General features: G+C 35.4%; 1 protein-coding gene across 2 annotated transcripts in view; it reads left to right on the top strand.

Annotated features, from left to right (window-relative positions):
- Positions 1-25,021, top strand: part of USP32 (ubiquitin specific peptidase 32) — a 230,671-nt gene that overhangs the window by 177,716 nt on the left and 27,934 nt on the right. For both annotated transcript variants that reach the window (XM_044001697.1, XM_044001698.1), the window contains 10 exons: positions 3,118-3,272; positions 8,425-8,506; positions 10,006-10,080; positions 14,626-14,764; positions 16,184-16,289; positions 17,755-17,928; positions 18,910-19,084; positions 19,790-19,941; positions 20,918-21,029; positions 22,073-22,281. In XM_044001697.1, the coding sequence (XP_043857632.1) occupies positions 3,118-3,272; positions 8,425-8,506; positions 10,006-10,080; positions 14,626-14,764; positions 16,184-16,289; positions 17,755-17,928; positions 18,910-19,084; positions 19,790-19,941; positions 20,918-21,029; positions 22,073-22,281 (1,379 nt within the window). The remainder of the gene's footprint in view (positions 1-3,117; positions 3,273-8,424; positions 8,507-10,005; positions 10,081-14,625; positions 14,765-16,183; positions 16,290-17,754; positions 17,929-18,909; positions 19,085-19,789; positions 19,942-20,917; positions 21,030-22,072; positions 22,282-25,021) is intronic.

The raw sequence follows: 25,021 nt of genomic DNA, 5'->3' as shown, positions 1-25,021 counted from the left end.
CTGAGTTTAAACTTGAAAGATGTGCTGTCATTGATAGACAAATATAGTGCTTTCTCTTAGCCCTCACATCAGGTTGATTAAAAAAAACAACAAACATTATGGATTAGAAACATGGGAAAAAGCACCAGTTCCGATGTATTTTAGAGGTCAAAGGACACGTTTGTGAAAATGAAAGTGACAGATTTATTTTTTTAAATCCCAAGCATATCATAATCCTATGTAAATATTTTCCCATTTTAATTTACATTTAATTTATCCTTACTTTACTATTGTTTAAGGTCACAATTAGCACACTACTGGGAATCTTACATGAAAGAAATAAAAGCTCTAAAAATGTTTGAAATACACAAACATCTAATTCCTTTAATTTTTGTGTCAGATTGTCATCTATCCACAAGAATTTTTTGTTTCGTCAAAAGGTCCCTGTGAAAAACAATCCTTGTGTCTATTTAGTATAATATTGAATTTTTAATATCAGTGATAGGTGTAATTTACTTTTATTATTCACCCTGCCAAATGGTATGTTATTCTAAAGGTTAAAACAATTGTATTATGAACAATTCTTTTGTATTGAGTTTTATTGTTATCAGGAATTCATATTATGAGAACAAAATTCAACAGTAAAATTAGATATAAGGAGAAGACTGGTTTTGAATTAATACAGTGCAATCAATGCGATCCCAACCTTTGAAACTCCAGAGAATGATAACTTTATCTATGTCAACTTATTTAGAAGTGACTTTATTTTTCTGTGTCAAGGCCCTTCGATATTTGCCCACCACTTTTGGAGGTCAATTATATTAAACTTTGCCTTTTAGAAGATGTCAAATGAGGGGAAACTGTAAATTGACATCAATAAAATCTGTTCTTTACTGTATATTCTTGACAAATTATGCTTTCATTTAACTTTCTGTCAAATGAAATGATTATCATTGGCCTTCTGTAGCACATAATATGATCCTATAGTTTTTTCTATCAATTGAGAATGGAAATTAGGAGTATACAGTATTACTCTTTAGTAAGATTTCATTACAAATCTTGTGCTGATCCTAGATTTTTGCTGCTTTTATAAATTCTGCTAGATTAGTGGAAGCCAACCAAAAGCATAAAATTACATGTAATCAGTGGCTGCCTGCTTGATAAGTTATGCTACTGAAACTATCTAGCACCCAAATAATTTTAAGTATTTGGCTTATGACTATGGAGATTGTTTGGTGTGGACATTGGAAAATGCTTCTGATTCTTATTAATGGATATTCTGATGTGCCAAATTTGTTCTTAATTCAAAATTTTGCTCCGCACTAATTATTTGTTAAATCAGTTATTAATCTTGTTGAAGTTTACAAGAATCTGCTTTCTTGCTGTAATCTTATGACTAATCCTCTCATCTGTAATTGCAGAGATTTGCTTTTTCTTTAAGAAGTTATCCTTTGCTCTCTGAAGGTAAAAGGAGTGCTTTACTTTTTGTTGTTGAGAAATCTTAAAATTTGTTTTTCCTCTTTTTATTATAGCATTCATCATTCTTTTCATTCCATTTATTATTGTTGTTTATTTGATTATTCCTTTTGAGATGGTGGGTGTTAAGCAATGCTAATGTTTACAACAGTCATAATCTTCATCAGAGAAAATGCGACAATGTATCTTTTGCAGGTGAATTCTTTTGGGGGGGGGGCAGTGAGGATTAAGTGACTTGCCCAGGGTCACACAGCTAGTAAGTGTTAAGTGTCTGTGGCCAGACTTGAACTCAGGTCCTCCCTAATCCAGAGCTGGTGCTTTATTCACTGTGCCACCTAGCTGCCCTGCAGGTTAATTCTTTTAAGAAAAAATACATGATGTAAATGCTGTGGGCATAGGTTTCCTCTGTTTTCCCCTTATACAGTTAGCTGTTCTTTAGATGAACTAGCTAGTGCCACTGCTAAAACCTTTACCTGGATAGAGAGTTAATGTGGTTAAAGAGTTAATAATAGTAAGACTCAGAAACTAGAATCATAGTCATCTTCCAGAGAGAGACAGCACCGATGTGTTAAGTTATATTTTTATTTTCAATTGTAGAAAAATTAATCTTCATGAGGGATAATAAATTTTGTGTTATGTTGGGTTTTATCTAGTTAGAGGCCAAATGTCATGCTGGATTCTGTTAAGAAAGGTTTTTATTAATGTATCTGTTTCATATAGTGTTTATTATAAGTTTAATAACCTCTATGGTTTGGTTTTCTGTAACCTTTGTCAAAATCTTGCCTTGACTCATTCTACCCTCTTCCTCCTCTAAAGTCTCTGGTTAGATTTGAGATAGTTCTCAGAAGGTTTTTTCTTTTTTTGTTGTATTGTATTCTCACCTCAAGCTCCTCTGGTGTCATGTCTGTCGTTGACTTAGGATCATAGATCTAGAGCTGAAAGGGATCTCAGAGACCATCTATTCCAATCCTCATTGGAAGAAACTGGGCTACCTGACTACTTACTTGAGGTCATACAGATAATAAATGGCAGAGGCAGGCAGACCATCTACCTCCAGAGTCTGTGTGCTTTCCGCTATACCAAGCTGCCTCCCATACCAATTAATTGATATAGAGAGAAGTTCTCATTTCGCTCTTGAGACAAAGTATATACTATATGCCCAGATCAGGACCAACCATCCTTAATTTAAAATAAAAATTTCCATTCCCATATGATTTTACTATTCTTCTAGAAGGGAGTTAAGCAATTTAGAAATTGAGTGGTGCTCCTAGAATTTTGACTTATTTTCATAAAGTTTGCTTTAGGTAAGTCCTATTTCTTTTTTTCAGACATTAGCCAAAGTTGTAAGGAAGAAAATACAGTTTTCAGGCAGTACCATATTTTCTTAGGTCTTGGTACTATGTGTTTTTTAGACTAAAAATACCCTGGGGCTTCTGCTGTTTTCTCTTCCAGAGGTTTAGCTTCTGTCTACTTCTTAGGAAGTGTATTCTCTTCCCCTGTGTCTATCTTCTACTTAAAACTTGAGTCTTATGCTTATATATTAAATATTTTCATTCAGTAGCTCACATTTTGTGATTGTTTCCTAAGTTAATAGTTTATTTGTTGAGATGAATACTTTTTGATGCCTGCCTTTTTTCTTTATTGTAATTATTATGACCACAGGGAATGTGCCTTCTCCAAATGCTCCCTTAAAGCGGGTATTAGCCTACACAGGCTGTTTTAGTAGGATGCAAACCATCAAGGAAATTCATGAGTATCTGTCTCAGAGGTTGCGCATCAAAGAGGAAGACATGCGCCTGTGGTTATACAACAGTGAGGTAAGAATATCTAAAGGTGGTTATGAATCAACCGTGTCAAGTGTTAAAAACAGCATTTATTCAATAAATATTTACTAGTCATCAACTGTGCATGAGATGCTAGAGATAAAATTTTTAAATGAAAATCATTACTGTTCCTAAGGAAAAGAATTTCACTGGGAAGAGACCAGAGGTGGGACAATCTGTTATTCTAAGCCTTAGGGATTGTATGTGCACTTGCACAGATGGAGAGGGTAAGACAAGATTTGAAAACAGCAAGTTGTCTTTTTAGCCTTGGCAGCCTCTCAATCTCCCACCTTGTTTTGCCTTCTCTCACTTTTCAAGAAGAAAAGTCCTAAGAAATAAGACTAAAAGAGTATGAGGTGATACAGAGCCTTAAGTGCAACAATAAGGAATTTGTATTTTATTGAATGAATGAATGAACATTTATTAAGTACTTACTTTGTATCAAGTACTTTGCTAAGTTCTGAGGATACAAATAGAAAAATCCCGACAACCCCTGATATCAAAGTGCATGCTCTCTAATTAGAGGGGACAACATATAAAAGAAGATTCCACTGCAGGACAAGTGAAGAGGCTCTGGGGTCCTTAAGGTACCTAAATGAGGGAAGTACCAAGGGACTGAGAGTTTAGAGTCAGGGAAGATGGTGAAGCCTAGAAGGTGTTGGAAGGCAGTGGCAAAACAAGTGGAAAGGGCTGTCAGTGGAAGAGATGGAGTCACTGACTCTCATTCCATTATTCAGTAATAATAATTATCATTTATTAAGAGTAGGTAGGGTCCCAGACCCGTATAGTGTGAAATTTATTTGGCAGCAGAATTGAGAAGTAGTACCATCTAGAGGAGAGTCTTGAAAAAAGGGAGACCAGGTAGTGAACTATCAGCAATAATCGAAGAGAGAAATAATAATGCCTGAACTAGGCTGGTGGTAGCAGTAAAAGTAGGAAAGATGGGATGAATGTGAGAGATTTTGTATGTAGAAGGAAAAGAATTCAGCAACTTATGGAATGATAGAAAGGCTTAAAAGTAATTCTCATGGGTTAAGCCTTGGTGGTTAGGAGAATTGTGGTGTCATTAGTAGAAGGAGAGAATTCAAGAGGAGGAACAGGTTTTAGAGGGGAAATGATGAGTCTGAGTTTTCAGTAAATGAAGGACTCTGGAGATCAGGGATGAAGACATATATTTGGGAATTACAAATAGATAAAATACTTGAAGTCATGGATGGTAGATGAGACTCGAGGTCACAAGCGTTAAGACTTTTGTTCATAATAGTTCTAATGCTATAGAATGTGTCTGTCCTGAACAAGAACTTATATATATTCAAAATATAATATATATCTTGGGTTTTTTTAACTTGTCATCTAGACCGTGCATATCACACTTGAGGCTAGCGAGAGTGTCAGTTTTAAAAATTAGCCAAGGGTTAATGGTTAAGAGAGATGTAGCTTCCAGTAATAGAGATAGTCCCTCCTCTGTAGTCTACCTTGGTGGGACCACTTCTGGAGTGCTGAAGTTTAAAGACCTTGAATGTACAGAAGAGAACTACCAAGATAGTGAGGAGCCTTAAATCCTCATTAGGCTCAGTTAAAGTCTAGAGAAAGAAGACTCTTGGAGGGGATAGGGAAACATGATAAATGTCATCAAGTATTTGAAAGATTGTCTCGTGGAAGAAAGATGAGTTTTCTTTGGCTCCAGAGGACGGAACCAGGAACGTTTGGATAGAAGTTGCAAAGAGGAAAATTTAGGCTTAATATAAGAAAGAAATTCCAGATGATTAGCATTATTAGATGGACTTCTTTCAGAGGTAGTAGGTTTTTCCTCCTTGGAAGTCTTAATGTGAAGGCTAGATATCTGTTCAGGTGAGTTACAACATGAATTCATTTTTATGTATGGGCTAAACTAGCTGCCCACTTCAGTCTTTTCCAACTCTGACATTCTATAATTTGTTTTTTAATGCTTAGGGAGAGCAGGTCTTATGTTTGACCATAGATATACTTGTTATATGTTCTCTTTTTTGTTCCTACCTGCTTTGATCATCTTCTATTTCCTTTTAAAAGTTAACAAGCTTATAAAAGTGTGAAAAGGGGAAGTTATTAAATAAAAGATCTATTATTTTTGTGGTTATATGGAGTTCAACCCATTTGGTGTAGTTTTCGACTTTTGAGTATCTAATATAAGGGCCAAATTTATTATGGAAGAGTTCATTGGGTGGCTCGCCGTAATATTGGGGTTCAGAAAATAATGAGGGACCTCTAGGTCTAAAGTTTCCTCCCTTCCAAACTGCCTTTTTCAGTTATTTCTCCCAGGCCAATAAGAAAGGAGATTAACAGCCTCTTTTCCACAAACAAATCAGGTTTTATTAATGGGAATAAAATATACAACAAAGGTGAAATTAATAAAGCCAGTGACAAGGGAATAGGGGAAGAGAAAAATGGATAAGTTCCCTGACATAATCCCCAAACTTGCTTCCAGCTCAGCTAATTCAAAGAGCTGGCCTCGTTTTTATTAACTCACCACCTGGGGTCCATAGTTTCAATAGGAGACAGCTGTGCAGTCCCTCTCCATTCAGCTTTCAGAAGCTCACTGACAGATAAAGACAACTCCCAACCTCAGCGTTCTCCTTTTCTCCTTTTTTTCTCCCTCTCCCAAAAGGGAGGTCCTTCAAGCTTGTATGGCCTAGAGTAGTCCCCCTGGTGACATCAGCAGTATACATCACTCAGGGCAGGCCAGGTGTGGTCCATATCTAATTATCTCAAGTAGGTTTCTCAAACAATACTAGATCATTCAGGTGGGACCCTTGGGCATCTGCCAAATTCCATTATTTTATCACATTTCCCCTTTGTTTCGTTGAGAAACATGGGTGTTTCCTTGATGAAACAGTAAAAAAAAAAATAACAATATAATACCCTATGCTAACAAAGAATATATTAATAACAATATAGGAAAGGAAGAAAGGGGAAATTTTGTTCAGAGAGGCAGTCCCTCATGGACCCGTGCTTTGACAACGTCTACAAAGGGAGGGCCTTTGCAGAGAATACATATTACAGATGGTGTATATAATAACAGAAGGAAAAAACAAAAATGTTCATTTAAAGTCTTTGAAATCTTGTCTTCTTTGAGTGTTGAGATGTCAACAGGGAAACTGAATTCCAGTCTGGATTCTGAACTCTGGTTTTCTCTTTTACTTCTTTAGCTGTTAAATTGCTGGATTTTCACTAATACTTATTATAGCGTTGTCAGTGATTAAATTAAACAGTGAGAGTTCTTCAAAATATAACTCATATGGAACAAATTTAAACTTGATACATATAGCATATTACATTCCCCCCCTTTGGAGGATATTTATACCCATATGCAATACAGAGTTGAGGCAGTTATTCAATCTGTAATGCTTTTTACCACCATGTGTCTGGATGAAGGCCAAATTTAGTAGTGTGTCTGTAATGACACCTGAAAATGTTATGGAAAGGTTACCATACCACATCTCATGGTTCCAAGATATCCAGTAATTGTGCTAGGCCCCAGGTGGCTGGATTCTGACCAAGCTACCAGACTGAGTGAAAAAATAAAAAAATAAACAAGTTAAGTTAAACCAAATGCATGTGTTGGAGCTTCCATGACACCAGGCCATTTTTGGAGGCAGAGAGGAAGAAACTGGACTATGTCCAGCAATTGTGGTCTACATAGCCACTGTCATAAGTAAACTATGGACTTCCTGATTGTATCTGGCTGTTCTTTCAGCCTCCATCAGGGCATCTCACATGTACCTGTCTCTCCTCCTGTTGTATATATATTCTCGCCAAGGCCTTTCAAGTTCATTGTAAGAGCAGTTAGTCTCTGAAATGGTAAGTTTCCATAATTCATAAATCTCATATTAATTTCACCAAAGACAATATGATGGTAAAAATGCATGTTATGCTGCATAACTTAGGATATACTTTTAATATATACAATAATTCCAAACCATACCCAGAGTATACAGAGTCACAATCACATATAAATGTAAATGGCTGATAATATTAAACATTATTACATAATCTTCTTTGAGCAAGTAAACCACGTCATCTTGTACATGAATTCTCTATCTAGTATAACAGTAACAGATATTTGAAGTGATAATCAGTTAATAAAAAAGAAATAGAATCTCAATCAGCTAGACTCAATATGTTCATTGATTGCCTTACAAACCAAGCAATAGGGTTCAATAACCCTTTGTGGTTTTTTTGTTTTGTTTTTTAACATAATCCCATAAACAGACTCATTAAACCCAAGGTTCTTTCAAAAAAAATGTATTGTTATTGCTTCATTAAGGAAACAATGTTTCTTAAGGAAGCACAGGGTGGGAATGTGAGAAAATAATGGGATTTGGCAGGTACTCAAAGGCCCACTTGGAGATTAATCTAAACTGTTTGAATTAAGTGAGAGTGATTGACTGCTGATTAGCCTACTTCAAGTTAACTAAATTGTAAGCACACCTGGCTAACCCTTAAGAAGGTATTGTCCTCAGAAGCTAAGGACTTTGAACTCAACTCCAGACCACCTTCAAGTCCAGTGAACCAATGCATTTGGATGATGCTAACCGTAAGGACCACCTCTGCTCCAGACCTATAAAAAGCTTCCACACTCAGTTTGAAGGAGTTTGTGATTGAAGCAGGCTCGTGGTGGAGGACTTGAGGAAGAACCTGACCAGGCTGGAACTCTAGGCTGGATAGGCCTTTTCTTAACTTTCTGAACTCCATGTGAATACCTGGTGTACTTTCATAAATGCTTAATGCCCAAAGACTGGTGCTAAAGCTTCTAATTTAAGTCAACCACACATTAGATTTTTTTAGACATCACAGTTAGATTTTAAACATCACACTAATTAAATTTGGTTTCTGTACATTTTTCTTTTTAAATCAAAATCAGTGAACTTTGACTTTACTTACAGTGAATTATAAATATTGTGATGCTTTCCCACGTGACTTTTGTTTAGGTACAGAGACAGAGGCTGTATAACTTACTTGCTCTCATCCAAACAGCAGTATATAACTATGTCGTATCAGATTTCCATGACTAGAATTGTGAATGAAATTTTAAATGATCACATTCACTAGGAGAGATTATGATTAAATATAAACAAATCTTCAAAACTACATTTCCTTTTTCTTACAGAACTACCTTACTCTTTTGGATGACGAGGACCATATGTTAGAATATCTGAAAATTCAGGATGAACAGCATTTAGTTATTGAAGGTAGAAGCCTACAACATGTTGATATTGAGGGTGGGACAAGGGAAGTATAAGGGTTCAGGGTTTCTTTCTTTCTTTCTTTCTTTTTCTTTTTTTTTTTCTTTTTGCCAGGCAATGGGGGTTAAGTGACTTGCCCAGGGTCACACAGCTAGTCAGTGTCAAGTGTCTGAGGTCAGATTTGAACTCAAGTACTCCTGAATCCAGGGCTGGTGCTTTATCCACTGTGCCACCTAGCTGCCCCTCAGGGTTTCTTTCTATTAGGCATGTTGTCTTATTTTTAAAGAGAGTTAATTTATAGTTAATCTTTTTTTATGTTAAAGAAATTTCTAAAATATGAGATCCTAGAGTAGTACTTTAAAAGTACTTAACAGATTTTTAAAATAAATTACATAAATTTTAATTATTAAAAAAATAATTATTTCTTATGATTCTTGCTGGATTCTTTAAAAAGTAAATGCTTAACTAGAAAGTTAACATTAAGTATCCAGGCAGACAGCTAGATATATTTTTTTAAAAACCACAAACTTTTTTAAACAGTCACATTCAGATAACATGACCTTTGAAGACTGGCAGATGATTTAACTCCTGTTAGACTGAAAAATGCCAGCAACTACTTTTTGGGGTTTGAGATTTTTGGAGTGCTTGAAATTTAGGGGCAAGGAGATCTGTTGTGAGCTTACTCAGTGGTGGTGCTAGCCTTGAATCTATACAGACCACTAACCAACAAACTTACTTTTATCTTTTTTCCTTCAGATTGTATAAAACAAGCAAGCTACCCACTCCTTGTTCCCCGCTTGCTATATGGAAGTGTTCTTTATATTTATATTAAGATAGGAAGGGACAGTACTCTTACAAATTGACACTTAAAGTAATATGCTTTTAAGTTAAAGTATAGACATTCTTTCTTTTTTTTTTCTTTTTTTTTTAAAGAAATTTATTTACCACTCAAAGAAATCACATTTGTATATGCTTCTGCTAGCTATTAATAGGTATTTTGATTGTGTGGAACATACTCTCTTTTTTTGTTTGTTTGTTTTGGTGAGGCAGTCGGGGCCAAGCGACCTGCCCAGGGTCACACAAGAAGTGTCAAGTGTCTGAGAACGGATGTGAACCCAGGTCCTCCTAAACCCAGGGCCGGTGCTCCACCCACTGTGCCACCCAGCCGCCCCTAGACATTATTTCTAAACTTAAACCACTTACTTGGGTAGTTGTAAATCTGATTTTATTCTTAGTATTTAGTTTATTGTACAGCTTATTAACCCTAACTTAAATACCAGTACTGCGCCTAGTAGTAGAAACAAAAATAGAAAGAAACAAAAAAAGAAAATAACTCTTCCTAGTGCCAAAATTTACTTTATCTTCCATTTCTGTCATTTTCTAAAATATAGTTTGATTTAGAGAAAGGAAACCTTTTATCTCCTCCTATGGGCACCTAGCAGCTGTTGAGTTGTATGACTTGGAGTACATTAGAAATTAATACATTAATATCATTTTCTTTCTAGTTCGAAACAAAGATATGAGCTGGCCAGAAGAGATGTCATTTATAGCAAATAGTAGTAAGATAGACAGACATAAGGGTAAGTCTCTGGTGTTTTTAATGTTTCTAACATATGAACTAAATATCTGCATGAAAGAGAAAGGTAAGAAATTGGTGTTATCATAGATTGATTCCCCAGTACTTTTAGATAACATTAAACTGGTTTAGTACTTGGTTTTTTACTTCTCTAGAACTCTTGAAGACTATTGATTTAGAAGCCATGGGAAGACCAGCATTTTCTTCTTTATAAACAGTTTTATATGTTTATTTCTGATTCAACATTTAAATTTAAATGAAATATTTATTGAGTATTTACTATATGAAGGGCACTGTCCTTAGTGCCAAGGAAAAAACAGATATAAGAAAGTTCCTGTTTTGAAATTAGTAATAATTACCACATCCTGAAATTTAATTCCCTTTTTAGTAAATCAGCCACATAAATCTTTGCAATTGAACATTATCCATTATTAAGGAAAGCATCTGAATTATTGAAAAGTAAATGCAATACTAATTATTATAAAGTAATTGCTGACTCTGGGGCAGAAAGTAATATGGATTATACCCACTGCCCACCAAAGACTTCAGCAAACTTGATGTGACAAATATTGCTTCCCATGGATTTTGTGAGGAACTTTAGTTGCAGAAAAGTTAACCACTTGTGGTTTATGCTCATTTCTCTGAGTTATAAAAATCCTTATAGTTATTAGTGTTAACAAAGTGTGGATGATTTTATACTCCCTTTGATAAAAATAAATGTAACTTAACAAAAGGTTAAGGATAGGCAAATTTAAAATTATTACTTTGACTATAATTGGATTCAATTCACCTATTAAAAGCAGAAATTATGAATTGAGGGGAAAAAAAAGACATGACATGTTATTTAAAAGTAATATAGTAAAGGCTTGCCAAGTGCTTTACAAATATTATCTCATTTTATCCTCACAACAACTCTAGGAGATAGATGCTATTGCATTTATTCTCCCCCCCCCATACCTCCCCCCTTTTTTTTTTCCAGTAAATACTTCTTTAAAGTTTTGAGTTCCAAATTTTATCCCTCCTTCCCTCCCTCCTCTCACCCCTCCCTGAGTCAGTAAGCAGTCAGATATAGGTTATACATGTGCAATTATGTAAAATATTGCCATGTTGATCATTTTGTACAAGAAAACTTGAATAAAAGAAGAAAGTGAAAAATAGCATACTTTAGTCTGTGTTCAGTCACTATCAGTTCTTTCTTTGGAGGTAGATAGTATGCTTCATTCTTAGTCCTTTGGGATTGGTTTAGATCATTGTATTGCTGAGAATTATCATTCACAGTTCACATTCACCGTTTTTCCTCAAACAAAATTGCTGTCACTATGCACAACTTTCTCTTGATTCTGCTCATCAGCTTATATGAACATCAGTTCATATAAGTCATTCCAGGCCTTTCTGAAATCATCCTGCTTGTCATTTCTAATAGCACAATAATATTTCATCACCATCATATACCACAGCTTGTTTAGCTGTCCCCCAGTTGATGGGCATTCCTTTGATGTCCAATTCTTAGCCACCACAAAAAGAGATGCTATAAATATTTTTGTACAAATAGGTCTTTTTCTCTTTTTGGGGATGTCTTTGGGATGTAAACCTAGCAGTGGTATTGCTTGATCAAAGGGTATGCACAGCTTTATAGCCCTTTGGGCATAGTTCCAAATTGCTCTCCAGAATAGCTGGATCTTTTCACAACTTCACCAACAATGCATTAGTGTCCCTGTTCTCCCACATACCCTCCAACATCCAATATTTACCATTTTTGTTTTATTTGCCACTCTAATAGGTGTGAGGTGATACCTCAGAGTTGTTTTAATTTGAATGTCTCTGATCGATAGTGATCTAGAGCATTTACAGTTATTCCTTTCACATCACGGAGGTTAAGGGAATGATGCTCCTATGATCTGGAAAATCCGCATAAAATTTTTTGGCTATCCCTTTGTACCAAAGAAGTCTGATTTTTTTTTAAATTTCTTTTTATAGTGTGTTTATAGTACCTTACTATAAAATTTGGGTTAAGTATTTGATCATAGGCTATATTATATAATACTACACATATATATTTTATGTGATATGGAAGGGATAAGTGTATTATCCCCATTTTACAGATAAGGAAACTGAGGCAGAGGTTAAACAACTTGCCCAGAGTCAGACCTTTCACATTTCAATTCCTGTGTACTATCCATTGCATCACCTGGCTATCTCTTACTTTTTTGTTTGTTTTGTTTTTTGTTTTTTGTGGGACAGTGAGAGTTAAGTGATTTGCCCAGGGTCACACAGCTAGTGTCAAGTGTCTGAGGTTGGATTTGAACTCGGGTCCTGAATCCAGGGCCGGTGCTTTAGCCACTGAGCCACCTAGCTGCCCAGATTTCTATTTAATAATAAATTGTTAAGATAATTACATAGTATGACAAAAAGGGAGCCAGAGCCAAACCTCATATCCTATACTAAAATAAATTGCAAGCAGATCTTTGGTCTAAATTTTTTTAATCATAAAAAGAAGATATCAGAATATTATCTATCACAGTTGTACAAAAAAAGAAATTATAAAGAACAGTACAAGACATTTGATTATATACAAGTATCTGTAGCTATGATACAGATTTAGATTTGAGAACTTTGTTCAAAGCCTAGCTCTGTTTACTTGCCCATGTCACATTTAACTTATATAGAGCTCAGTTTCCTCTTCAGTTAGAGAACTGTACTAAATTGTCTCTAAGCTCCTTTCCATATATAAATGCTATAATCCTAAGAAGAGGTCTCATACTACCAAAAGTAATACATAAAGGATAAAAGGGAAAGCTCTATGATGGGGAAGCCAGTCTTGGCAATAAGTACTTCTGATAAAAGTTTGATATCTGAATGAAATATTAAACTCTCCAAGGAATAGTTTAACTATATAAGGAATTTATACAGGTTTATAAGAATAAAACCCATTTCTATCACTAGATAAGCAATCAAAAGATATGAACAATATTTCATATGAAGCAAAAATTATTAATGGCTATGAGAGAATGTTCATACTCTTTAATAGTTAAAAACATAAATTAAAACAATTCAGGAAATCTTATTTGCATAAGTAAACAAAATAATTTAAAATGATAAAATTCAGAATCAGCAAGGCTGTATATATAAAAGCTTTTGTACTGCTTGATGGAATTGTGAATTTGTATAACAGAATATTCCAACAGAATAGAATGATAGAAAAATTTCAAAGCTGTACATACCTTTTACCCCAACGATACCATTGTCAATTATATCCTAAGAATGTTACTGATAGAAAAATTAATCTATTTGTATAAAAATATTTTGGTAGCATTAATAATAGCTAACATTTATATAGTACTTTAAGATGTGCTAAGTGCTAGAATAATAATATTATTATTAATATTATAGCTAACAGGTATATAGTGCATACTATGTGTGAGCTACTATCCTAAACGCTTTATACTTTTTAGTTCATTTGATCCTCATAACCCTGGGATGTGGGTGCTATTATTACCACCATTTTTACAAATGAGGAAACTGAAGCAAACAGATTAAATGACTCGACCAAGGGTCACACAGCTAGCAAGTATCTGTGGCTAGATTTGAACTCAAGTCTTTCTGACTTAAGGTCCAGTGCTTTATCCACTGAGCTACCTACTTGTCTTTATCCCAGAAATAATTGGAATGTATAGTTTGTAACAACAAAAATATTAAAAACCCAAGTGATAAAAAATTATGGTCTTATTAAACAGTTCATTGACATTTGACTGTATTAATAGATTATTATAGATGCCACAAGAAATGAGAGATATGATGAATAATGAGAAATATTAATCCAAGAGTGGTAATACGCACCTGTAATCTCTACTACTAGACAGGCTAAGACTGCTCATTTGAGCTGAGGAGTTCACAGCTAAAGTGGGCTAGGCATATTATATGACCACACTAAGTCCAACTCCAATATGCTGAGCCTTGAGAAGTGTGGTGGGGTGCAGGGTGGGGAATCTGGCTGCCAAAGGAGAAATTAATAGGTCCAGGTTGGAAACAAAGCTGGTTAAATCTCCCAGACCCATCATTATTAGAAGCAGGCCCATGAGTGGCCAATACATTTCTAGCCTATGCGGGATAGGAAGACTATTCTCCAAAAGAAAGAAACATAGAAAATGTTACCACTTACAGGAAGTGATCAAGTGAAGAGGGTACAGTTACAAAATCATGTTGATTATAACTATGTAAATAAAAATGAAATCTGGAAAATATACAAAAAACTGAGGATGCAGGAAAGAGATCACATAGAAACAGGACAGGTCTGTTACTACTTTGTTGGGTATATTTTACTTATTTTAAAAACTGCAAGTGTTAGAAGGTTATTTTACATACAATATTCATTTTGTGCATTTCAAGGTTGATATTTGGTGGCTGAGATTATGATTTTATAATTCTTATAAAGTGTAAACTCTCAGTGATTGTGAATATAGGATGTGCTATGTTCTGAGACATATTAACTATTAGACTTGTTATTAATTTGGGGTGGTCATGCTTTTTTTTTTTTTTTTTTTTGCTGTAGTTCCCACAGAGAAAGGAGCCACTGGCTTAAGTAACCTGGGAAATACATGCTTTATGAACTCCAGCATCCAGTGCGTTAGTAACACACAGCCACTAACTCAGTATTTCATCTCAGGGAGACATCTTTATGAACTCAACAGGTAATCATTCTCTAATACATTTCCTGCTGCTTTGGTATAAACCTCATTATAATCTAAATTCCTTTCTCTTTTCCAGTACCTCAAAAAAGTGTTATTAGTTCTGAGTAAAATCCGATATATCTATAAATCCAATACAAATACATAAATAATTGTGTGTGTATTTATATGTATATATGTGAATATAAATGTATGCATGTGTGTATATAGATATATGTTAGATAGATCTTTCTCTGTCTATAGCAAGAAACTAGCATTATTTGCAGTGAATGGCAAATGCTAAAAAGGAAGAACACCTTCCTCGCAAAAGTTATTTGACACAAGGGATAGAGGTGACTAAATGGAAAAATAGACGGTTTAAATTACACAAAACTGAAAAACTTCTGCATAATTAAAGTCAATGCAAGAGGAGATAATGAAGGAAAATATCAATTGGGAAAAAATATTTTCATAAAGCATCTCAAGTAAAAGTCTGACATCCAAGATATAGAGGGGATTAATTCAAATGTATTAAGACCAATAGCCATTCCCCAATAGGTACAAATGGTCAATTAATCTGAACAAGTTTTCCAAAAAATTTGCAAACTATTAACCACCTGAAAGATGACTCAATACAAAAAAATAAAATCACACCAAACAAATTGGCAAGAGACAGGGAGGGTCAGTGTTGGAGGGGCTACAGGGAGGTAGGCATTTCAATACACTTTTGACAAAATTGAAAATTGGTCCAACCCAGCCCCTTGGAAACAAATGTTCAGAATTCTGTGAAGTGATTAAGCTATGGCATGTGTCCCAAAGAAGTCAGCAGCCAAAGCCCATGTGCTTATAGCAACATTCTTTGTGGAAACTGGAAACAAAGTGAGTGTTTCTTGATTGAGAACTAGCCAAATTGCAGTACATGAATGTAGTGAGATATTACGGTCCCATAAGAAATGATGAATATGAAGAATTCAAGAAGCTTGGAAAGTCTTACTGGAACTGATGTAGAGTGAAGTAAAGAGAACCAGGAAATTAGCACACACAATAGCTCCCATAATGTAAATAATAAGGACAATGAAACAATACTGAATGCTTTTATTATGACCAATTTTGTCTCCAAAGGATAAACAAAGAAATGTACCTCTCCTTTCATTGGGGTTTGGGGGGTGGTGGTCAATGGATGTGGAATACATGAGCTGTCAAATGAAGTCTCCTTGTTATTTGGTTTTGTTAACTGTTTTTCTTTATTTAAAAAAAGACTTTCTTTGTTATATATCTGGAAATTACTGATGTCAGAGCAAAAACCTTCAATAAAACTTAAAAAAAAAAGTGTTGATCTGAAGAATAGGTGCTGTATAGGACATAGCTGCACCCAAAAGCTTGTAAGTTCTTTGCCTAAAGGGGAAAAGCCTTTTGCTATAAGATTTACTCTCAAACTTCTAGGACCAATCCCATTGGGATGAAGGGTCACATGGCCAAATGTTATGGGGACTTAGTGCAAGAACTGTGGAGTGGAACACAAAAAAATGTCGCCCCACTGAAGCTTCGAGTAAGTAGATCGAGGTTCTTAAAAGTACAACATTCCTTTCGTTCTTATAAGATCTCTGCTCAGAATAGCCTTTTTCTATGTAGCTTTTCTTTTCAACATGTCAAGCTTCCCAGTTCCTATGTTTTTTTCTTTTAAATAGACGTAATGAATTCTGATGTTTTATTTAGATTGATATAATATAGCGAACATTTATTGGCCTTGGGAAAGTGACTTAGCTTCTGATCCTTATTGTCCTTATTTGTAAAATGACGAAATTGGACTAAGTGATCTCCAAGGTCCCTTCTGGGTTTAGATTCTAAGTGTAAGTAAATCACTATGCTAAGCTATACAGTTACTTAATTCAGAATATATTTCATCATATGCCAACTAAGTATCATATTCTGATATGTTCAGTAACTTTTTTTTTTTTTTGGGCGGGGCAATGGGGGTTAAATGAATTGCCCAGGGTCACACAGCTAGTAAGTGTCAAGTGTCTGAGGCGGATTTGAACTCAGGTCGTCCTGAATCCAGGGCTGGTGCTTTATCCACTGCGCCACCTAGCCGCCCCGCAATGTGTTCAGTAACTTTTTGACAAACTATAAAACTAAAAACCCTACAGAACATAGGTATAGAAGGACCTTTTACTAATATGATAATAACTATATGTATAAAAGCAAAAGTTAGCATTATTTGCAATGGAGAAAATAAAAGCTTTCTCAATAAATACAAGGGTAAAGAAAGATACCCCTTTTTCCTTTTATTTTAGTCCTGGGAATGCAAAGAATTACAAGACATGAGAAAGAAATTAATAGCTTAAATATAGGAAGAGAGGAGACAAAACTATCCCTATTTGATGATAACATGGTTTATTTTAGAAAATCCTAGGGAATCAGCAGAGATACGAATTGGTGTTCAATAAATCTTTTTATGTGGGTTTCATTAGTAGTAGTATTAGTGGGCTCTATGGTAGGTTATATATATGCTTCACAAATAGTGACTATAAAAGAATACTTCTTTACAAACAAGATTCGAGGTATTAGATAAAAGTAAAATGAATTATTCTCTGGGTTACTGTCAACCCAAACGTACTTGGAGGATGTTTAATGTATTTCAGGTAATTATAATCTTTAAGAAACCATCAGCTTTTAAAAATGCAATTAAAAGTTAGAAGATTATGTTAGAAATGTCAAATATGAAAAAAATGTCCAGACTGTCCTTGGTGAATGAAAGGGAAAAGCACGTCAAATCTGTGTGCCTGAGAACTGGAAGGCTATGCTGGAGTTATTTTTTTTATCATCCAGAATAACCAATGCTTTGTCTAGAGTCATTTGTGGTATAGGAAAATGGTAGTAGTTAAAATAAATATGTTCAAGCTATATAGTACCTTCCTCACTTTCATATAATATGGTCTATTTCAATTGTGAAATATTTTTAATTAAACAGGACAGAACAGTGGAATGACTTTAAGTTTTTATTAATTTTATAGTGGACAATAGCAAAATATGCTCCCAGGTTTAATGGTTTCCAGCAGCAAGACTCTCAGGAACTTCTGGCTTTTCTTTTGGATGGTCTTCATGAAGATCTCAACCGAGTTCACGAGAAGCCATATGTAGAGCTGAAGGACAGTGATGGTCGTCCAGACTGGGAAGTGGCTGCAGAGGTTTGTCAGTAATCATTGCTATTTTGGGGGGGTGGGGCAATGAGGGTTAAGTGACTTGCCCAGGGTCACACAGCTAGTGAGTATCAAGTGTCTGAGGTCAGATTTGAACTCAGGTCCTCCTGAGTCCAGGGCTGGTGCTTTATCCACTGCGCCACCTAGCCGCCCCCAGTAATCATTGCTATTTAATGCAGGTAGCCACTTAAATCATTTTACTTACTGATTAAAAACCAGGCAAAATTTAAAAATATACTACATTGTTTTTTTAAACTTATTTCTTCTTTATATATTGTAAAACATCACCCTTCCTTTCTGAAAGATTAGCAAATTCTTTAGTCCAGTAGCCCTGTTATCTTTTTTTCTTGCCAAGATTTCAAATAGGATTGAAAAAAAAATACTAGATATTTGCTAAGATATTATACCTTGTGACTAAAGGGCATTTTTTTTTTACATCTTCATTGGCAGTTAAAGATATTAGCCCAACAACAGTGCTACCTCAAATTTAATGACATTTGTGTAATTATAAAGGCCAACCTTGTGCCCAAAGAAGAGATGAGAAAATGTATTTTCTTCCTTACTTTGCAGAAGTGGGGGACTGTGGATGTCAAATACTGTATATACTCTCAGACTTGGTTAATGTATTAGCTAGTTTGCTCAGTGTTTTTTCTTTTTTAGTTTTTGGTGCAGGGGATAGTTTCCTACCTTGGGGAAAAAGGAGGTATAGTTGGGAACAAACGTGATGTTCAACCACTTAACACTGGTTATTACCATTTTTCTTTACATTCACCAGACTTGCTAAATTTTTAAATTTTTAATTGTTATCATTTTGAGGGAATAGATGGTAAGATTGTTATTTGCGAAATGAAGATACAAAATCATGTTTCAATTTCTTCAGTGTTTGATGTTGTCTGCCAGGTGCTCGGTCTGAGTGAAGCATTTTTCCCTTTTCAAGGTCATTAAACTTCCTCTTCTGTTTCCCCACAGGCCTGGGATAATCACCTGAGAAGAAATCGATCAATTGTCGTGGATTTATTCCATGGGCAGCTAAGATCCCAAGTCAAATGCAAAACATGCGGGCATATAAGTGTCCGATTTGACCCTTTTAATTTTTTGTCTTTACCACTACCTATGGATAGTTACATGCACTTAGAAATAACAGGTGGGTCACACAATTCTCAAGAATCACTTAGTTCCAGAGAGTCATTTATCTCATTTAAAATTGATTGATAAGGACAAGTAATGTTATGCTATATTCTAACAAATATAAATATTTTACATACTTTAATTTAGCTATCTAATTCCATAATAGAGGTGGAGGAGAGTTTGAGGGGTGGAGCTCAATATTGCAATATTCAGGCCCCATCTAGTGAAAGGATTTGTCAAGGCTCTTCAATAAAGTAGTGCCTTATTTTCATTATAAAGGTAGCCTCCCTCCCCTATAATACTGAAAATATTAGTGGAAGTCATTGGGGAGGGGCAATGATAAGTAAGAGAGAGAAACTCTAATACCATATGTACTGATGCCCATATGTTACACTTCTGTGTGCACTTATGAGTTTAGGACATTAGCTCATTTATAGTTATGAATGTTGCATCTCTTTAGCTTCAAAATGTTAGAAACTGTGTTGTAAGTCTTGAAGAGACTCTCAGTCTGAGCTTATTTTCAGTGAATGGAAAATACATTTTCCCCCCACTTTATTATTTTGACTCCTAAATGCCTAAGTAACATACTCAGAGGTAGGACAAGGTAGATTCTGGAACTGTAAATGTGGTATACTTACTTACATAGTAGTTAAGTCTAGAAACATTGTTGGACTTATGATAAAACCCAAATTTTGTTCACTGAGTACCTCTTCTCACTTAGTTATCAAGTTAGATGGTACTACTCCTGTTCGATATGGGCTAAGGCTGAACATGGATGAAAAGTACACAGGACTGAAAAAGCAACTGAGTGACCTCTGTGGACTTAAACCAGAACAGATTCTTCTTGCAGAAGTACACGGTTCTAACATAAAGGTAACAAAGGCTACTTGTTCTTAGAATACTTTCCAGATTGTCATGCTTTGAAAGTCACATTTTTCTTGTGATTCTCAAAGTTAAACAGCACTACTATTAATCATTTTATTAAATGACCCAAAGAGGTAATGTGCTTAAGATTTTAATTTCCATATTTTAAGTTATCTAAGCCAACAACTTGAAAGTGTTTTCTAAGCTATAATGTCATTGGTGATGCTGTTCTAAAGAGGAAACAAGCCTCTAAGACATATTATGCTGTATACTATTTAAAATAAACCCTAGTTATGAGACTAATATTATAATAATAGGAGAATTTTCAGACACTTCTAGCTATAGCCCCTGCCTTCCCCTAGCCCCTCCTTTTCACTATTACTCTTCCAAAGTTAGGATACTTTAAAAAAATCTTTACAGTGCCTGTCTACCCTTTGAATACACTTTAGATCCCCCACCCCCTTAGAATGGATTAAAGGAAATTGGCATCATTGATCATTTCCTATATCATGAAAGGGGAGGAGCATAATGCAAAAAAAAAAATTAAAAAAAAAATATATATACACACACATACATTTACATATGCATATACATATATACATAGCGCATGCCATACATTGGTTTTATTTTATTAGTACTGTTATCTTGGTCTAGTAATCAGAACAAATCCTCAACTTTCTTGATTTCTCCTGTAACAGGAAAACAATGTGTCTATCTGAAGTTTTAGGGTTTAAATATTTAAGAATTCATATGATCATAGGGAATAAAATAAAGTGTAATTGTTAATTACACTTTCCCTTCTTTAGCTAATTGAGGGTATTAATTTTCTGCCAAATTGTATTTTACTCTCTTTATTAGGTTGTTAAAACAGGTAGCTTTTATCTTAGACTAGTGAGAAGTATAGAACTCATATCATATAGTATCATAGAAATGACTTTTTAGCTTGTCTGAAACATATCATCTTCCCTAACTTATTTTCCCACAGAACTTTCCTCAGGACAACCAAAAGGTACGGCTCTCAGTGAGTGGATTTTTGTGTGCATTTGAGATTCCCACCCCTGGATCCCCCACCTCAGCTTCCAGTCCAGTACAAACAGGTAAAGTAAAATTAGAGTGCCTTGTCATTTTATAAATGAGGAAACTGAGGGAGGCCCAAAGAGGTTAAATGACTTGTTTGATGTAACATGATGGCTAAACTGGGATTACAAGAGAAGTCTTTTGATCTCCTGTTATGTACTACTAGTATGAAAATAGCTAAAAGAGGGACTAATCAAATATTTAAAATTATCTATATATAACTCAGAAAGTTAAAAATGAAAAAAGAAAATGTGTAAATAGGATTTAATTTTTTAAAGGGGTTAATATAGTAATGAAAAATTCCTTGTTTTCAGCTGCAATGTTTTCTTTTTGGTTGTTTTTTTTTTGGCGGGGCAGTGGGGGTTAAGTGACTTGCCCAAGGTCACACAGCTAGTAAGTGTTAAGTGTCTGAGGTCGGATTTGAACTCAGGTACTCCTGACTCTAGGGCCGTTCCTCTATCCACTACGCCACCTAGCTGCCCCCAGCTGCAATGTTTTTTACCTATTCTTTAAGCTGCTGATAATGTTAAGCTACTTGAAGGCAAGGAAGAGGGTTTCTTATCTAAACTATGTCCATCGTTTGATACAGTGCTTTGTACACCATTGGCTTTCAATAAATATTTATTGTTGTTGTAATGCCACATAAAGAATAGAATTTCAGAAGGTAAATCTTAAGTGTTATAGAGATACCATCTTCACTGGAACTTAATAAGAAATATGTAGATTGGAGAATGATTAAATTCTATATTTTGACTTGGAAGAATGGAGAAATTCTGTTAAGTAAAAAGCATCTTAGAAATGATTGTGTTTGAAGGCTATATAGCATCATGTTGATCTAGGTTTTTGCATGGATCTTTATTTATGATATTTACTGATATTCAGTCAGTTGTGTTGTGGAAATAAGCCTAAACTAAGGATCTATGAATTGCTTTAACAATTTTTGCTTTCCACATGGTCATATTATCCATATAAAAGAGGCAAGGGATTGAGTTTCAGGATAATAAAGAAAACAAAGTATATAGGTAACGTATATATAATACTAAACTTCTCTTTAAATTTATAGATTTTTCTGGCTCATCTACAAATGGAATGCTGAATATATCCACCAATGGGGATCTGCTTCGACCAACTCTCATTCCCAATGGAATGCCAAACACTGTTGTGCCATGTGCAATTGAGAAGAACTTCTCAAATGGAATACTGAATGGCCATGTGACTTCATTTCCTGATAGCCCTTTCATAGGATACATCATTGCAATCCATAGGAAAATGGTTAGTTAAATGTTAAGGAGGATGAGTTTGCTGACATAATGGGGCTGGGGATTTGCCTTTATCTGAAAATGCTCTATTAAACTTATGTTCTTAAAACTTTGCTGAATGATTTTAATCAGGGATTTAGGATATGTGATGCCTGCAATGGAAATGATACTTCTTTGCTTAGAAATCAAAAGACAATTACAAGACAAGTGGTAGTTTAACTAAACTAAAAGAGGTTATTGTGTGTCACATAGTCTTATAACTATGTATTTCTCTTTTTGGTATTATAAGACAATTTTGCCCATAATCGCTACCTCCTAGTCCCTGCCAGGTAATGATATAAAGCACCTCTTATATATTAGGCACTAGGACTACAAAGAAAAAAAAGGAAGATCCCTGAACTTAGCTTACCTTCCTTTAGGAGGAATATAACATGTACCCAGAAAAGTAAATTCAAAATACATATGAAACAGTTTCAAAAGGAAGAAATCACTAACAACTTGAAAGGCTTCATGTAAGAGGTAGCACCTGCATTGTTTTCTGAAGGAAGATAAGTGTTATAAGAGGTGGAGATGAGGATGTGGAGGATTCCAGGGATGTGGGAGCATTTAAGATATGTACAAGATATGGAGGGGGGAGCTGGAATGTCATGTGCAGGAACAGCTAGTAGACATGTTTGACTAGAACAGACAATATGAAGGAAAACGATATAAAATAAGGCCGGAAAAATATATAAGAACCATATTGTGGATGACTTTACATGTCAAACAAAAAGGTTTATATTTGATCTTAAAATCACATAGATTGAAGGAAGATTTTCATGAAAGAGAATAATGTGGTCAGATCTGCATTTCAGAAATATCAATTGGCACCTATATGCAGGTTGAACCAAAGGTACAAGAATTTGGAAATAGGGAAAGCAGTTAAGAAGCTATTGCTTGCAGACAGCTAGGTGGCACAGTGGATAAAGCACTGGCCCTCAGGAGTACCTGAGTTCAAATCCAGCTTCAGACCCTTGACATTTACTAGCTGTGTGACCCTCTGCAAGTCACTTAACCCTCATTGTGTCATTTCTCCGCTCCCCCCCCCCCAAAAAAAAAAAAAAAAGAAGAAGAAGAAGCTATTGCTTGCATCCAAGCAAGAAGTAATGAGCAGACTGAATTGGAATAGAGGCTTTGTGAGTAGAGAGGACAGATACAAGAGATATTGTGAAAGTAGAATGAACATTATTTGGGAATTGATAATTGATTGGATATAGGATAATCAGATTGCTTATGGGTGAGAGGAAAGAAGAGTCTAGGGTGATTCCAAGGTTGTAAAACTGGATGACTGGAAAGACAGTGGTACCCTCAAGAGAAATCTGCAAGGTTGAAATGGGCATGAGTTTGGAAAGAAATACAATATACTATGAAGGGAAAATTGAAAAGGGGCCATTAGATTTGATAATTAAGAGATCATTAGTAACTTTGAAGAGAGCAGTTTCAGTTGAATGATAAGGTCAGAAACCATATTGCAGAGGGCTTAGAAGAGAGGGAGAGCAGAAGTAGTAAAGAATCTAGTGTAGAGTTTTGTGAAAAAGGAGAGGTGAAATATGGGGTGATAGCAGGGATGGATGGATCAAAGGGGGAATAGACAATGAGAGTTAAGTGGCACAGCTAGTAAGTGTCAAGTGTCTGAGGTCACATTTGAACTCAGGTCCTCCTGAATCTAGGGCCAGTGCTTTATCCATTGCGCCACCTAACTGCCCCCAGTTGCACTACTTAGCTGCCCCCCAATCAACAAACTTTTATGGAGACCTACTTTGTACCAGGCCCTACACCAGGCACGGTGGAGACAGAGACAAAGATGAAACCATTTCTATCCTCAAAGGATTTACATTCTGTTAGTGTAGAAAACATGTTCAGATATAAAGAAAATATACCAAATAAATACAAGGTAATTTTAGAAGGGAGTCATTGTTAGCCATGGGATCAGAAAGAGGCTTCATGGAAAAGGTGGTGCTTCAATTGAATCTTGAAAGGAAGTAAGGGATTTAATAAGGCAGAGAGACCGCATTCCAGAAAGGCAGTTCTGCTAGTACAAAGGCATAGAGATGGAGCGTCATGTTTGAGGAACAACAAGAAGGCCATTTTGACTGAACTACAAAGTGCAGGAGGCTAGAAAAGTCAGTTGGGGCCAAAGACTAGATGCCAAATAGGAATTTCTCTGAGGGACAATAATGGAGCCATTGGAGTATGTTGAACAGGGAGGTAACATGGTTGGACTTGCACTTTGGCAATTTTGTGGGGGATGTATTAGAGTGGGGAGAGACTTGAGGCAGGCCAATTAGGAAGCCTGTGCAATATTATAGGAAAGAGGTGATGAAAGGCTGAACTAAGGAGGTAGGCAGCTGTGTAAGAGGATAAAGAAGGGGTTGAAATAAGAGACGTTTTAGAGTCTCAAATAATTGGTTGGTCAACTGATTAGAAGATTGCAATGCTGAGATTGCAAACCTGCAAGACCAGAGGGATAGTAACTCCTTCAATAGAACAGGAAAGTTAAGAATGGTGTGTTTGGGCTGTGTTGAATTTGAGGTCATTATAAACATCCATTTGGAAATGTCTAGTAGGTAGACTGAAGCCTTGAGTACAGAGACTGAGACTGAAGGAATGTCGAGATTAGAGAAGAGGATTCAACACAGGCTTAGGGGTACACACAGATGCATGATATGTATGATAAGCCAATAAAAGCCACTGAGAAGGAGCAGTCAGATAGG

The sequence above is a fragment of the Dromiciops gliroides genome, chromosome 4, assembly GCF_019393635.1.
Source record: "Dromiciops gliroides isolate mDroGli1 chromosome 4, mDroGli1.pri, whole genome shotgun sequence".
Classification (NCBI taxonomy): domain Eukaryota; kingdom Metazoa; phylum Chordata; class Mammalia; order Microbiotheria; family Microbiotheriidae; genus Dromiciops; species Dromiciops gliroides.
The sequence above is the reverse complement of the archived record's forward strand: the minus strand, read 5'-3'. Positions and strand labels throughout refer to the sequence as shown.